At 45.5% G+C, this 17164-nt stretch overlaps 1 protein-coding gene across 1 annotated transcript in view; it reads right to left on the reverse strand.

Annotated features, from left to right (window-relative positions):
* Positions 1-17164, reverse strand: part of vps13c (vacuolar protein sorting 13 homolog C) — an 81129-nt gene that overhangs the window by 40395 nt on the left and 23570 nt on the right. The window contains 18 exon segments of the mRNA XM_080514661.1: positions 951-979; positions 981-1069; positions 1435-1567; positions 6372-6508; positions 7396-7510; positions 7592-7784; positions 7963-8105; positions 8203-8303; positions 8374-8512; positions 8610-8672; positions 9595-9769; positions 11160-11266; positions 11475-11602; positions 11711-11768; positions 11845-11925; positions 12192-12251; positions 15937-15996; positions 16988-17097. Coding sequence (XP_080370787.1) covers positions 951-979; positions 981-1069; positions 1435-1567; positions 6372-6508; positions 7396-7510; positions 7592-7784; positions 7963-8105; positions 8203-8303; positions 8374-8512; positions 8610-8672; positions 9595-9769; positions 11160-11266; positions 11475-11602; positions 11711-11768; positions 11845-11925; positions 12192-12251; positions 15937-15996; positions 16988-17097 — 1921 coding nt within the window.

Below are 17164 nucleotides of genomic sequence, written 5' to 3' on the forward strand. Positions count from 1 at the left end.
CAGGTGAGTCAACAGAACTACTGCCCTATCAACAGGTGAGTCAGCAGAACTACTGCCCTATCAACAGGTGAGTCAGCAGAACCACTGCCCTATCAACAGGTGAGTCAGCAGAACCACTGCCCTATCAACAGGTGAGTCAGCAGAACCACTGCCCTATCAACAGGTGAGTCAGCAGAACTACTGCCCTATCAACAGGTGACTCAGCAGAACTACTGCGCTATCAACAGGTGACTCAGCAGAACTACTGCGCTATCAATAGGTGAGTCAGCAGAACTACTGCCCTATCAACAGGTGAGTCAGCAGAACCACTGCGCTATCAAACAGGTGAGTCAGCAGAACCACTGCCCTATCAACAGGTGACTCAGCAAACCACTGCCCTATCAACAGGTGAGTCAGCAGAACCACTGCCCTATCAACAGGTGAGTCAGCAGAACCACTGCCCTATCAACAGGTGACTCAGCAAACCACTGCCCTATCAACAGGTGAGTCAGCAGAACCACTGCCCTATCAACAGGTGAGTCAGCAGAACTACTGCGCTATCAATAGGTGAGTCAGCAGAACTACTGCCCTATCAACAGGTGAGTCAGCAGAACCACTGCGCTATCAAACAGGTGAGTCAGCAGAACCACTGCGCTATCAAACAGGTGAGTCAGCAGAACTAATGCCCTATCAACAGGTGAGTCAGCAGAACTACTGCCCTATCAACAGGTGAGTCAGCAGAACTAATGCCCTATCAACAGATGAGTCAGCAGAACTACTGTCTTATCAACAGGTGAGTCAACAGAACTACTGTCTTATCAACAGGTGAGTCAGCAGAACTACTGTCCTATCAACAGGTGAGTCAGCAGAACTACTGCCCTATTAAACAGGTGAGTCAGCAGAACTCAGCAGAACCATTGTCTTAACAGGTGAGTCAGCAGAGCCACTGCGTTAACAGGTGAGGGGCATACCTGGGCATCCTGGCGTCCTTCTCGACCATTACATTTGGCCAGGTGCACAGTAAGGTCCATGGGCTGGAGGATGTGCTGCAGGGAGGAGCTCTGCAGCCGAGCCGTCTTCCAGGCCTCACCTGCCACCAGTTGATAAACATCATTCATAGAGACAATCAAACTTATGGACATGGACTGACTCGTGTGTCTTTCTATGTTCACGCTGAGTCACTGGTTTGGTCTGAGGAAATAATGGCCACATCCACCACCAAAACACTGAGGAACCCTGAGTCATCACCATGTTGAAACACACTTATTTAGTAAGGAACACTTACTGCTGTACTTGTTGGAGAAGCATCAAGTGACAGAGGAGGTTCTTTGCATGTCAACTTGCCTTTTGCTTTGTGTGAGATTGGTTGTTTATTGGCCGAGTACAGAGGGAGAAAGGTTTGGGTGTGTGTGTGTGTGTGTGTGTGTGTGTGTGTGTGTGTGTGTGTGTGTGTACCTGATTTACTGAATAGAACTTGAACTCGTCTCAGCTCCACATTATATCTGTCATAGGCCCGATCCATGATCTCCTCCAATGAGGAGAAGGAGGCGTTTGATGAGCCGAGACTGTTCTGCTCCACACTGTTCAACTACAGACACAAAACTCTGGTCAACTACAGACACAAAACTCTGGTAACTACAGACACAAAACTCTGGTTAACTACAGACACAAAACTCTGGTTAACTACAGACACAAAGACTGGTTAACTACAGACACAAAACTATGGTAACTACAGACACAAAACTCTGGTAACTACAGACACAAAACTCTGGTAAACTACAGACACAAAACTCTGGTAACTACAGACACAAAGACTCTGGTTAACTACAGACACAAAGACTCTGGTTAACTTCAGACACAAAACTCTGGTTAACTACAGACAAAACTCTGGTTAACTACAGACAAAACTCTGTTCAACTACAGACACAAAACTCTGGTAACTACAGACACAAAACTCTGGTCAACTACAGACACAAAACTCTGGTAACCACAGACACAAAACTCTGGTTAACTACAGACACAAAACTCTGGTTAACTACAGACACAAAACTCTGGTCAACTACAGACACAAAACTCTGGTAACTACAGACACAAAACTCTGGTTAACTACAGACACAAAAACTCTGTTCAACTACAGACGCAAAAACTCTGTTCAACTACAGACGCACAACTCTGGTTAACTACAGACGCAAAACTCTGTTCAACTACAGACGCACAACTCTGGTTAACTACAGACGCAAAACTCTGGTCAACTACAGACACAAAACTCTGGTCAACTACAGACACAAAACCTCTGTTCAACTACAGACACAAAACCTCTGTTCAACTACAGACACAAAACTCTGGTTAACTACAGACAGAAAACTCTGGTCAACTACAGACAGAAAACTGTGGTCAACTCCAGACACAAAACTCTGGTTAACTACAGACACAAAACTCTGTTCAACTACAGACACACAAACTCTGTTCAACTACAGACACAAAACTCTGGTCAACTACAGACACAAAACCTCTGTTCAACTACAGACACAAAACTCTGGTTAACTACAGACAGAAAACTCTGGTCAACTCCAGACAGAAAACTGTGGTCAACTCCAGACACAAAACTCTGGTTAACTACAGACACAAAACTCTGTTCAACTACAGACACAAAACTCTGTTCAACTACAGACACAAAACTCTGTTCAACTACAGACGCACAACTCTGTTCAACTACAGACGCACAACTCTGGTTAACTACAGACACAAAAACTCTGGTCAACTACAGACACAAAACTCTGGTCAACTACAGACACAAAACTCTGGTCAACTACAGACACAAAAACTCTGGTCAACTACAGACACAAAACTCTGGTTAACTACAGACACAAAACTATGGTCAGCTACAGACACAAAAACTCTGGTAGCTACAGACACAAAAACTCTGGTAGCAACAGACACAAAACTCTGGTAACAACAGACACAAAACTCTGGTCAACTCCAGACACAAAACTCTGGTCAACTCCAGACACACAACTCTGGTTAACTACAGACACAAAACTCTGGTTAACTACAGACACAAAACTCTGGTCAAAGACAGACGCAAAACTCTGGTCAACTACAGACACAAAACTCTGGTCAACTACAGACACAAAACTCTGGTCAACTACAGACACAAAAACTCTGTTCAACTACAGACACAAAAACTCTGTTCAACTACAGACACAAAACTCTGTTCAACTACAGACACAAAACTCTGGTTAACTACAGACACAAAAACTCTGTTCAACTACAGACGCACAACTCTGGTTAACTACAGACGCACAACTCTGGTTAACTACAGACACACAAACTCTGTTCAACTACAGACGCAAAACTCTGGTTAACTACAGACGCACAACTCTGGTTAACTACAGACACAAAACTCTGTTCAACTACAGACAAAAACTCTGGTCAACGACAGACAAAACTCTGGTCAACGACAGACACAAACCTCTGGTAACTACAGACACAAAACTCTGTTCAACTACAGACACAAAACTCTGGTCAACTACAGACACAAAAACTCTGTTCAACTACAGACACACAACTCTGGTCAACTACAGACACAAAACTCTGGTCAACTACAGACACAAAACTCTGTTCAACTACAGACGCAAAACTCTGGTAACTACAGACGCAAAACTCTGGTAACTACAGACGCAAAACTCTGGTCAACTACAGAGACAAAACTCTGGTCAACTACAGAGACAAAACTCTGGTTAACTACAGACACAAAACTCTGTTCAACTACAGACACAAAAACTCTGGTCAACGACAGACACAAAAAATCTGGTCAACGACAGACACAAAACTCTGGTCAACGACAGACACAAAACTCTGGTAACTACAGACACAAAACTCTGGTAACTACAGACACAAAACTCTGTTCAACTACAGACACAAAACTGTTCAACTACAGACACAAAACTCTGGTCAACTACAGACACAAAACTCTGGTCAACTACAGCCACAAAAACTCTGGTCAACTACAGACACACAACTCTGGTCAACTACAGACACACAACTCTGTTCAACTACAGACACAAAACTCTGGTTAACTACAGACACAAAACTCTGGTCAACTACAGACACAAAACTCTGGTCAACTACAGACAAAACTCTGGTTAACTACAGACAAAACTCTGGTTAACTACAGACACAAAAACTCTGTTCAACTACAGACACAAAAGTCTGGTTAACTACAGACGCACAACTCTGGTTAACTACAGACACAAAAACTCTGGTCAACTACAGACACAAAACTCTGGTTAACTACAGACGCACAACTCTGGTTAACTACAGACACACAAACTCTGTTCAACTACAGACACAAAACTCTGGTTAACTACAGACGCACAACTCTGGTTAACTACAGACACGAAAACTCTGGTCAACTACAGACACAAAACTCTGGTTAACTACAGACGCACAACTCTGGTTAACTACAGACACAAAAACTCTGTTCAACTACAGACACAAAACTCTGGTTAACTACAGACACACAACTCTGGTTAACTACAGACACAAAACTCTGGTTAACTACAGACACAAAAACTCTGTTCAACTACAGACACAAAACTCTGGTTAACTACAGACGCACAACTCTGGTTAACTACAGACACGAAAACTCTGTTCAACTACAGACACAAAACTCTGGTTAACTACAGACACACAACTCTGGTTAACTACAGACACAAAACTCTGGTTAACTACAGACACAAAACTCTGGTTAACTACAGACACAAAACTCTGGTTAACTACAGACACAAAAACTCTGTTCAACTACAGACGCACAACTCTGGTTAACTACAGACGCACAACTCTGGTTAACTACAGACGCACAACTCTGGTTAACTACAGACACACAAACTCTGTTCAACTACAGACACAAAACTCTGGTTAACTACAGACGCACAACTCTGGTTAACTACAGACACGAAAACTCTGGTCAACTACAGACACAAAACTCTGGTTAACTACAGACACAAAAACTCTGTTCAACTACAGACTTAAAACTTTTCTATTTACTAAAGCTTACAGTTGGGGCTGCTTTAAAACACCCCCTCCCGGAATCTCTCTCTCCTCTTTCTCAACACATCACTCTGATTCTCTCTCTATCTCTTCCTCTACCTCTCACACCCTGTCGCTACTCGGACCAGGGTCTGTTTCTTGCCGATTACCCATATCAAGGTTTGTATCTCCCCACCCAACCTATGTCTTCCCTATCCTGTCCTCTATCCCCTCAATCTATCTCTCTGTCTTCCCTATCCTCTCATCTCCTCTATCCTTTCGCCCCAACCGGTCAGCATAATGCCGCCACCTCTGAGTCTGGATTCTACAAAGGTTTCTACCTGTTAGAGGGAGTTTTTCCTTTCCATATCGCAAATAATGTGGATTTGTTGGGTTTTTCTATTTTCTCTGTTAAAAGCACCTAGGAATGACTGTGTTGTATTTGGTGTTATATAAATAAAGTTGAATTGAATTGAATGTGCAGGTAGTGACGCCACCAGAGCCAGCTGCGGAGTGACCAAACATCTGCACTCGAATGTAAATGTTTCGTCACACCACCAGAGCCAGCTGTGGTGTGACCAAACATCTGTACTTGAATATAGATGCATCCATGAAAGTAAGCATCGCAAAAAATATCCCTGACAGCAACCACACACATACAACCTTTGCTATGACTAGCATGTAAACATATGTAACCTCAACAGTACATAGACTTTAGTTTTCCTGCATTTCATCACTGCAGCAGTGTGAAGACACTTCGTGCTGTTAGTCATATTCACACATTCAAAAACATCCACAGACCAATGGCGACAGATGCCTGATGCGTTAGATGGAGTGGAATCTTCAGAAGACCACCCATACTAACAATGTGCTACAGTTACCTTCCATTAAACTGTACCACCTTCAGATGTTTGCACTGAGATAGAAAATTGAATAGCTTCCCCCAGAATGAGGCAGGGCATTTGCTGGTTCAATTGCCCCCGGAACAGTTGCTGGAAGATACCTATTAGCAGGTGAGCCCAAGCCACAGGGAAAATCCCACGATAGAATCAACACCCCAAGAACCCCCCCTCCCAATCAGTCATCACCATCAGCACTTTGTCGGGGTTCATCGGGGGGTGACAACAAGGGACTTTAACAAATATCCTCATGCAAGGCGAGGTCATCCAGTGCTAAAGTACCTCCAATAAAGAGAAACACTGTTTAACTACATCCAGACAAGGAAGGAAATGTGAAAAACAAGTAGTGGACTGGTGGAGGACAGGTGAGATGCAGGTGGAGGAACTGCAGATACGTAGAGGACAAGTAGGGCAAGGATAAACCACAGGTTGAATAAAGGGGGCAACATATGAAGGACTCACCTGGAAACTACCAAAGTCAATGATAACAAGGGCTGAGGAAGCACTGTAGAAGCCCGACTGTGGGAGCAGCAGGTAGGACGGTTTCAGGTCAATCCTCAGGTCCAGAACTTTCCTGGTCTCAATGATGTGAGACAAACCTGCGGTGATCAGAATGGACCAGAATCTTGACATGAATTGGGAGTATGACACCTTGGAGGTGCAGCCAACCAAAGCCCCACCATACCCAACAGTTTGTACAATGTGATACCCCAAAACGCTCAGCGAACGAACCCCTTCCTGTGTTTCTGTCAACTCAAACTTTTCATAGACTTCCTCACAGACCTTCAGTTCAGTGCAGTGCGAGGAGTCCCAACTTCAACTGAACATGTCTACAAGAACAGATATGGTCATTGATTTTCAGAAAACAAATCACAAAAACAGTGAAATGGTCCAGTTGTTTGATTGGTGAATCACAGTGCTATCCAGCCTCCCGGTATGCTAAACAGGTACAGAGGATGGTTTTATCCCTCCTCAGTAATGACTCTATCCTCTGCGAGGTGAATTTCAATTTCTTCCCCATGGACGGAGGATTTTAGTCCATTTTAGTGTTTGTGTCCTGTCACTGAGCTCAATAAGACGCAGTGTCTTATTTCATTGTTGTTCATCACATTTCTCAGCTCTTGCCATCATCATGTCCTTCCTTTTTATCTGTCTTGATCTAATCATTTTTGTTTGTGCTTACTCAAAGTATTGTTGAATGCAGGAACACTGAGCACTTGTTTCTTATGGCACACCAAAAGCGATCACTTCATGGAAGCACAGGTATGACTACAGTAACATTGACCTTAGTAGATGGGCAGCCAATCCCTCTGGAAACCCCCCCAGGCCGCCCTACTAAATGCCCTCGGGCCTCCCACCTGGCGGAATCGTGAATCCACCGAGTCTAGGAGGAGGAGGTGTGTTTCACAAATGATTCAACATGTGACTATTAGCTTCATGCACTTTGGGCTTCTGCACACACTGAAGACATTATGATCAGGCTGACCTGTGGCCGTTTTCTCTTTAATCTCTTCCAGTTTGGAGAGTGTGGCAGAGGTCAACACCTCCAGATCCATTCCTCTCCCTGTCTTGAAGAACTCAACCATACTGGTGACCGTCAGCTAAAGACAAAGCAGAAACAACAGGCATTTATAAAAGCTGCAGCTATGTAAGCTAGCAGTGGTGAAGACAGACTTGGTTACCGCGTCGTAGATGATCTCCACGGGTTGAGAGTGAACTCGGAGCAGCTGGTCACTCGCACTCTCCTCAGGGTTCAACTCAAACACGACACTGAGCAGAGATGAGGACGAGTCACCTACCGAGGCGATGAGCGACGGCACTGCGCCCTGCTGCTGCAGGCCTGTGACAAACCAGTGCTGCAGTGCCACCTCGAGCCTGCAGGGGGACACATGCACAGCTCAAAGCTTTTCATACCAAACTCAACCAAATCAAACTTTCAGCAATATATGTGGAGACTTGTGAATCAATAACGTGATGGTGACAACATGTTTGCGTGGCAGCTGGCGGTCTTCCAGGACCTGCAGGATGTGCTGCAGGGTGAGGAATGACTCACCTGACAGCCTGGGCGCCGGGTCTCTGGCAGATCTTGGTTCCAAGGTCAATCATCTGAATCTTGAGGATTTCTGGGATGTCAGCTTGCTCTCTGATGGTCACTGAGGTCCTGAGGAGTTGGAAGCTGACCACCACAGCGACATACTGGAACACACGGGGAGCATTCAGTCCTGCAGCCTGCACTGCCTCCACTGGGCTTCACTTCGGCTGCACAGTACAGGACTGCTGCTCATTAGTTCACCTGCTTGGGTAAAGCCAGGTTGTGGGAGCTTCCACTGTAGCCGATGGCAGTGTAGAGCTTCTCCTTCTCCGGACCAGTCATGAGCTGGTCCAGCCCCAAACCTGAAAGCCAGCAGACACACCTTCTGTCACAGTCCTGGTCTCGGTTTATATGTGGGACAGAGTCACTTACTCTCGGATTCCTTGCTCTGGTCTTCCTGCTCATCCTTCTTCACCTTCCTTCCAAACCAGCTGCTGAAGAAACCTCCTCCTCCTTGCTTTTGGCCTCCTGCTGCCTTCTTTCCCATTAACTTCTGTCCGGACCGGATCACCTAGGAGAGATCAGTCCACAGTCCCACCAGGTTAAAAAACCAACTCACACACACTCCCACAAAATGAGATGGTCCTGCTGGAAGAGCAACATGTTACCTCCATCTGAGCCTGCTGCCGGACCAAAGTGATGTTGAACACATCCAGAATCTTCTCCAGATCCTAACAACAAACAGCGAAAACCTTTACAGCTCAGAGACAGAAGAACAAAATGACCAACTGACTCATCAGGTGCAGTGATCAGGGCAACATTATGATGGAGCATCAACCAGCCTGGACAAGTTGCTGGTCCTATACTCAGAACACCAGTTGTTCTGTAGAGAGAGAAATGATGTAAACGTCTATGGTTTGACCTTTGACCTCCATTACGACTGTGAGGAACTTGGCGTTACTTTGGATCAGAAGTGACCCCTCAACTTCCACATTCCTCCCATGAAGAACCAGGTTCGGGACGGCAAGGAGCAATACGGAGCAGTACGGCAAAGTGTCAAATCTGGTGCGTTTCCTCCAGAAAGTAGGTGGAAAGTGGTGGAAACCTGAACCATACTGGACCATACCACTCCATGCCTGCTGTTTTTGTACGGTGGAACCCTGAACCATACCAGACCATACCACTCCATCCCTGCTATTTTTGTGTGGTGGCTTTAAAGAGGTTGACGGCCTTTACTGTGAAAGTTCGGCTCAAGACTTCTTTTCACTAAAGCTTACAGTAGGGCACGTTCAGGACCCTGGACCTTTCTAATCCACCTGCTGAGAGGACCTACACTGAGCCTCTTTCCTTTTCTTCCTCTTCTCTCCTTCTATCCCCACACTCCACCTGGAAAGGCAGAAAGTCTCCACCTCTGACTCTGGTTCTGCAGGTTTCTTCCTCTTAAAAAGGGGAGTTTTTCCTTTCCACAGTTCCGTATGCTTGCTCATGTTAAATTGAAATGGCTGTTTTGTATTTGGTGCAGTTGAACTAGAATTGAATTGATCTGTGCCATCTGACTCGTCGGGTTGTGTGCTGATGCTCCCACTCCCTCAGTGGCTCATTCAGTTGTTGGTAAAGCTTAGGGGTAAGGCGTTGAAGCTGTTGGAGACATACCTGGACCTGTTTGTCGTTCTCCAGACCCGTTTTGTTCTGGCACAGCAGTTTGGTCTTGTAGGCAGCCTTATAGGCCTTCAGGTTCAGCCGATGCTGTCTGATGTTAGACCAGGACCACATCCTACTGGAACGCTGAATGTGGACTTCGAGGATGCTGCTGTAGGCATACTTCCACCTGACAGTGAATATTACAACAACAAAAACCACAAAAAGTACATTTCAGCTGGTCGAGCACAGTTTGACGGCAATGACCCCCGAGGTAACCCTCAACAGCGCGACAGAACTGCGGTCCTCCAAGCTTTACATCCCGCAAGTTGCAGGTCTCTGCCAGTTGCATCACAACCGATTGCAGAGGGGGTCTTTATTGGACTTTATCCGTGGATTCAGGTGTGCTGAAGCAGGGAGACATCCGGGATACTCAGGACCCACATCCCTGCTCCATAACATAGCATTGCACTCCAGCAACAAACCAAAGCTGTGGTCCTGACACTGTGTCTTTTAGGTTGCTTGCTTTTAATTTTTTTTAAATGTTCCACAATATGTTTCTGTCAAGTAGAATCAAGGTTTGAACTGAAACTGGATTCTTGTTGGAGGTTTGGGCATTTCAGGAAGCAAAGCTGCACGTGAAAGGATTATCCATGTGAAAGGATTATTCCTCCATGTCCAGATAGAATAGAATAGAATAGAAATTTCAATAGCACATTCTATAGCATTGGTGAAAAAATTGAATATGAGGGAACGAGATGGTAACTCGGGGTCTCCAGTTGTTCATTTGAGGTTACTAATTATCATCTAATTTCCACGCGTTATGCGAGTGCTGCTCTGGAGTCATGGTGCTAACCCTAACCCTAAAACTAGATTACCAAAATGGCATGTCATTCAAAAGACAAAGACTGAATTAGAAATTTCTGCGAAAATTAACATTGGGGGTTATACAATTCTTGTCTTGTCCAGCTCTGAAAGTCCTCCACACAACCTTGAGGTATTTACAGGGAGAACTGGTCAACCGCCACAGTTGCCAGATGTTGGGGCAATTGGAAATTATGTCCTCCTCCTGGAGCAGCAAAACCAGAAGTTGTTCTTTGACAACTGGCTTACAAGTTTTAAAAACATTGTGCAATGTAGCTCCTATTTGTATTTCATTATTTCAAAAAGAAAAAAAACCTTGTTGGTGTTTTCGCACCCTCTTAGCACAACAAACTGTATTTGATTGGGGGTATGGGTGGGGTAATGCGTTGGAGGGGCTTTTGATAGATACATAGGATTAGATGGTGTATATATTTTTAAATCTTTAAATTGTTATTTTTAATATATTGTTACATGTCCTTTTGCACTGTGGGTCCGAGAGGACTGAAATTTCCTCTGTGCTGTATGTCATGCATATTAGCACACTTGACAATAAAGCTGACTTTGACTTTGATACATTATTAAAAAGCCTAAAGCTCTAATTAATGTTTTATTGCCCGAAATGAAAAATCAAGCAGTAGAGGGTTAACTATACAGCAAGTGGACATACAGTTAAGACCAGGACTTGACCACCCAAGCTATCATTTCATCAAACTGACCAGAGCTTGGCGTGTTCATGGACAGGAACGTCGGGCCTGAACTTCCTGTAGGGAGCATTCTTCACCATGCAGTCAATGGACTCCAGCAGCTCGATCATGGTCAGATACTGTCAAGGACACAGAGGATATCACAGACTATGCTCACAACAGTCTACCCTGTTCTAGTCCTGTTAAATCCCTTTTCTTTTAACCACCTGTGCCCCTGGCTGTCCCCCGTCAACCTTTGTCAGACCCCCCATCGCCCCCAAATTCTGTCTTTTGTCAGCCCCGTTAGCTTTTCACCTTCTCGTCCAGCCACTATAAATCCCATCATACCTGCGGTTTTGTCATCTCAATGTCGATGTTCTGGACCTCCAGGTGAAGATTGGCTTTTGGACTCTTCAGCTCCAGCTCAGCATTTGGGTTCAGGCACATTTTAGCCGAAGCAAAGATTGGTTTGAAAACTTTGGAGAGATAAATAAACCGATTAGAGTGAATCTGATGTTAGAATGATGACAGAAGAACGTAGTCAGCTGTCTGGAGACTCTAGTCTGGACAAGAGGCTGACTCACTGTACTGATACCGAGGCAGATCCTGGTCCTTCATGCTGATGCCGCCCTTTAGCTGCTCCTGCAGGACGAAACCAGAAGATGACACAGTGAGCAGCCACAAAAGGTTGCTCATTTTTTAACAGATTGAAACTCACCACAATGTCCTGCCATGAGTCTCTGTAGAAGATTGGACTATTGACATTCCAGTAGGCACAGAGACCCTCCAGACGGCCGAGCTGACAAACAAACAAACGTACAGAAAAACCACTGTAACAGCTTATCTGGGGCCTGGAGGCAAACAATACAGGGCGAGCCAGGCTCATGTAGCTGACAAAGCTGAGGTGACATTGGCCCAGAATAGGTTCATTGTCATGAAGGCAGCTCTGTTCGATCACAACGGTGAAACCTGAAGCATGTGTGTGAAGCACATATAGAAGCCCCGCCTCTTAATTTGGCAGATAAACATGTTTACAACCACTCGTTAACACAAAGTTTCGGTTACCTTGTAGATGATCTTTGCAGCCTCATTCTGGATACACAACTTCCAGTTTTCATCCGTAGTCTAAAAACACACAAAAGGTACAGGTGAGCCCCACCCCTCTGTCACATGGCCAGATCAGTAGTTTGTTTGAGGATGGTAATAGACAAGTACACAGTGTTTTATGGATTCAGGAATCAAAGAGAGCTGAGTTACTGTGTATGAACGCCAAGGGGGACGGGTCAACAGTTAGAATGCAGAGAGAGGCGACAGGAAGTCCAGTACTTGTGCTCAACCATCCAAAATAGTGCAAATAGTGTGAGTGAGATGAAAAAGTGGAAGGCAAAGTGGACTCAAAGGCAGCAGTGGTCTGTGACAGAAGGGTTCCAGTTCTACTTTATACCTCCAGTTCCAGGAGGTATAAAGGTATATAGCTGGGATCATACTAGAAATATATATTTATACCTCCATACTCAGGTTGGAGGTATAATGGTGTAAAGGTATACAGCTGGGATCATCCTAAGGATGGAGGTATGAAGGTATACAGCTGGGATCATCCTCAGGATGGAGGTATGAAGGTATACAGCTGGGATCATCCTCAGGATGGAGGTATGAAGGTATACAGCTAGGATCATCCTCAGGATGGAGGTATAAAGGTATACAGCTAGGATCATCCTCAGGATGGAGGTATAAAGGTATACAGCTGGGATCATCCTCAGGATGGAGGTATGAAGGTATACAGCTGGGATCATCCTCAGGATGGAGGTATAAAGGTATACAGCTGGGATCATCCTCAGGATGGAGGTATAAAGGTATACAGCTAGGATCATCCTCAGGATGGAGGTATAAAGGTATACAGCTAGGATCATCCTCAGGATGGAGGTATGAAGGTATACAGCTAGGATCATCCTCAGGATGGAGGTATGAAGGTATACAGCTGGGATCATCCTCAGGATGGAGGTATGAAGGTATACAGCTAGGATCATCCTCAGGATGGAGGTATGAAGACATACAGCTGGGATCATCCTCAGGATGGAGGTATAAAGGTATACAGCTGGGATCATCCTCAGGATGGAGGTGTAAAGGTCTACAGCTGGGATCATCCTCAGGATGGAGGTATAAAGGTATACAGCTAGGATCATCCTCAGGATGGAGGTATAAAGGTATACAGCTAGGATCATCCTCAGGATGGAGGTATAAAGGTATACAGCTGGGATCATCCTCAGGATGGAGGTATAAAGGTAAACAGCTGGGATCATCCTCAGGATGGAGGTATGAAGGTATACAGCTGGGATCATCCTCAGGATGGAGGTATGAAGGTATACAGCTGGGATCATCCTCAGGATGGAGGTATGAAGGTATACAGCTAGGATCATCCTCAGGATGGAGGTGTAAAGGTCTACAGCTGGGATCATCCTCAGGATGGAGGTATGAAGGTATACAGCCGATAGTGAGACCAGCCATTCCACCAGTTTCATACATGGTGACCATTGGAGTCTGTCAGGTTTTTACAGACTCAGCTCTAGTCAGACCAAAGAAACCAAAGACCAGACCAGGCCAGACCAGACCAGACCAGGCCAGACCAGACCAGACCAGACCAGACCAAAGAAACCAAAGCAGACAAGAACAGACCAAAGAATCCAAACAGACCAGACCAACCAAACCAAACCAGACTAAAGGAACCAAACCAGACCAGACCAGAGAAACCAAACCAGACCAGACCAAAGAAACCAGTCTAGACCAGACCAAAGAACCATCAGGCTGGTTATAAACCTCTAAACGGAGCTACCTCAGCTGACCTGAAGAGAAGACTTCAGAAGGACGAACTGGATGATTGTTCTCCAGGAGGGAATGTTCTCCAGGAGGTTTGGGCTCAATGACAGGAAGAATGTTCTCCTGAAGGGAATGTTCTCCAGGAGGTTTGGGCTCAATCACAGGATGAATGTTCTCCAGGAGGGAATGTTCTCCAGGAGGTTTGGGCTCAATGACAGGAAGAATGTTCTCCAGGAGGGAATGTTCTCCAGGAGGTTTGGACTCAGTGACAGGATGAATGTTCTCCAGGAGGGAATGTTCTCCAGGAGGTTTGGACTCAGTGACAGGATGAATGTTCTCCAGGAAGGAATGTTCTCCAGGAGGTTTGGACTCAGTGACAGGATGAATGTTCTCCAGGAGGGAATGTTCTCCAGGAGGTTTGGACTCAGTGACAGGATGAATGTTCTCCAGGAGGGAATGTTCTCCAGGAGGTTTGGACTCAGTGACAGGATGAATGTTCTCCAGGAAGGAATGTTCTCCAGGAGGTTTGGACTCAGTGACAGGATGAATGTTCTCCAGGAGGGAATGTTCTCCAGGAGGTTTGGGCTCAATGACAGGAAGAATGTTCTCCTGGAGGGAATGTTCTCCAGGAGGGAATGTTCTCCAGGAGGTTTGGACTCAGTGACAGGATGAATGTTCTCCAGGAAGGAATGTTCTCCAGGAGGTTTGGACTCAGTGACAGGATGAATGTTCTCCAGGAGGGAATGTTCTCCAGGAGGTTTGGGCTCAATGACAGGAAGAATGTTCTCCTGGAGGGAATGTTCTCCAGGAGGGAATGTTCTCCAGGAGGTTTGGACTCAGTGACAGGATGAATGTTCTCCAGGAAGGAATGTTCTCCAGGAGGTTTGGACTCAGTGACAGGATGAATGTTCTCCAGGAGGGAATGTTCTCCAGGAGGTTTGGGCTCAATGACAGGAAGAATGTTCTCCTGAAGGGAATGTTCTCCAGGAGGGAATGTTCTCCAGGAGGTTTGGACTCAGTGACAGGATGAATGTTCTCCAGGAGGTTTGGACTCAGTGACAGGATGAATGTTCTCCAGGAAGGAATGTTCTCCAGGAGGTTTGGACTCAGTGACAGGATGAATGTTCTCCAGGAGGGAATGTTCTCCAGGAGGTTTGGGCTCAATGACAGGAAGAATGTTCTCCTGGAGGGAATGTTCTCCTGGAGGGAATGTTCTCCAGGAGGTTTGGGCTCAATGACAGGAAGAATGTTCTCCTGGAGGGAATGTTCTCCAGGGGGGAATGTTCTCCAGGAGGTTCCTGTACCATCCACACAGCGTAGAACAGTCATGTATTGACTGTAGATTTCTTCCTGTTAAAAGGAGCTTGTCCTTTCCTCCATGTCCTCTGCTTGCTCATCAAGAATTGTGGGTTTACCTGTGTAGAAGCGTCTTGGTAGGAGTGACTGTTGGATCCGCTGCAGCAGGAATAGATTGAAATGAAGCAACAAGAAGAAGACAGGCTGACGTTCAGATCTCAGGTGAAGCTTTAAGGCAGTGGTCAGAATGGGGAGGATGTGAGGACCCCAGGGGGCCGGGCCATGTTGTCGCAGTGAAAACGCGAAACACAATATTCTAATGAGGACAACAACCTCATCCTCAATGTAGACAAAACAAAGGAGGTCATCATTGTATTGGTCATCAGTAAAACTAGAAATGGATTTCACTTGTGTGACACTTTTCAACTGGTCAAGTCGTCCTCAAAGTGCTTTAGTGCTTTAGTGTTCATCACATTCCAGCGGCTTTCCTACCGCGCGAGAACTCAGTCCATCCACTGGGGCTGTTTTGGGGTTCAGTGTTTTGCTCAAGGACACTTCAACATGTGGAGATGGGAATGGAACCTGCAACCTTCCGATTGAGAGTCAACCGTGTGTGTGTGTGTGTGTGTGTGTGTGTATGTGTGTGTGTGTGTGTGTATGTGTGTGTGTGTGTGTGTGTGTGTGTGTGGGTGTGTGTTACCTGAAGGCTGAGCTCTGACAGTGTGACTCCCATGGATAGGGGGCGCTGTGGGTCCGACAGCTGGAAGATCAAACCACCAGATGTCAGAACGTTAGAACAAAGACAGGTTGGATATTGATCAGCAACTCGTTCAAACACCTGATATTGATCAGCAACTCGCTCAAACACCTGATATTGATCAGCAACTCGCTCAAACACCTGATATTGATCAGCAACTCGTTCAAACACCTGATATTGATCAGCAACTCGCTCAAACACCTGATATTGATCAGCAACTCGTTCAAACACCTGATATTGATCAGCAACTCGCTCAAACACCTGATATTGATCAGCAACTCGTTCAAACACCTGATATTGATCAGCAACTCGCTCAAACACCTGATATTGATCAGCAACTCGCTCAAACACCTGATATTGATCAGCAACTCGTTCAAACACCTGATATTGATCAGCAACTCGCTCAAACACCTGATATTGATCAGCAACTCGTTCAAACACCTGATATTGATCAGCAACTCGCTCAAACACCTGATATTGATCAGCAACTCGTTCAAACACCTGATATTGATCAGCAACTCGCTCAAACACCTGATATTGATCAGCAACTCGCTCAAACACCTGATCAAGGCTGGACTTTTAATAACAACAGTGCTTGTTTGTATTTGGTGCTATATAAATAAAGTTGAATTGAATTGAAATTGTCAGCCTGGCTAAAGCGCTGAAGAGACAGCTGTGGTTGTTCTGCATTTCTTAGTTTAACGATCAATAGTAGAAAGTTCTAGTTTTACAAAGGGCAAAATAAATGATCAGTCTATACCGTGAGAGCACAATCTCAATGTGTGATTGAAATAATGTGTTTATTTATGTTCCGTATCTAATAATAGTAATAATGAGCTCAATGTTGAGGCTCATGGTCAACATGAAGTGGAAGCAGCAGTACCAAACCAAGAGGTTCTAGTTCCACTTCCAGACCAGGAGGTTCTAGTTTCACAAAGCAGCAGTACCAAACCAGGAAGTGGAAGCAGCAGTACCAGTACCAGGTTCTACTCACGTCGTCCTCGTAGCGCAGGTGGATGCTGCTGATCTTCACCTGCAGGTTCTTGATCACCTGAGTGGCCAGTTTCTCCACAAATGTGTCTTTCTTCTCCTCCAAAGGCGTTTCTGCAGCAACAAAACCAGGACCGGGATAGACCAGGACCGGGTTAGACCAGGACCAGGATAGACCAGG

The sequence above is a fragment of the Blennius ocellaris genome, assembly GCF_963422515.1.
Source record: "Blennius ocellaris genome assembly, chromosome: 1".
Taxonomy (NCBI): Eukaryota; Metazoa; Chordata; class Actinopteri; order Blenniiformes; family Blenniidae; genus Blennius; species Blennius ocellaris.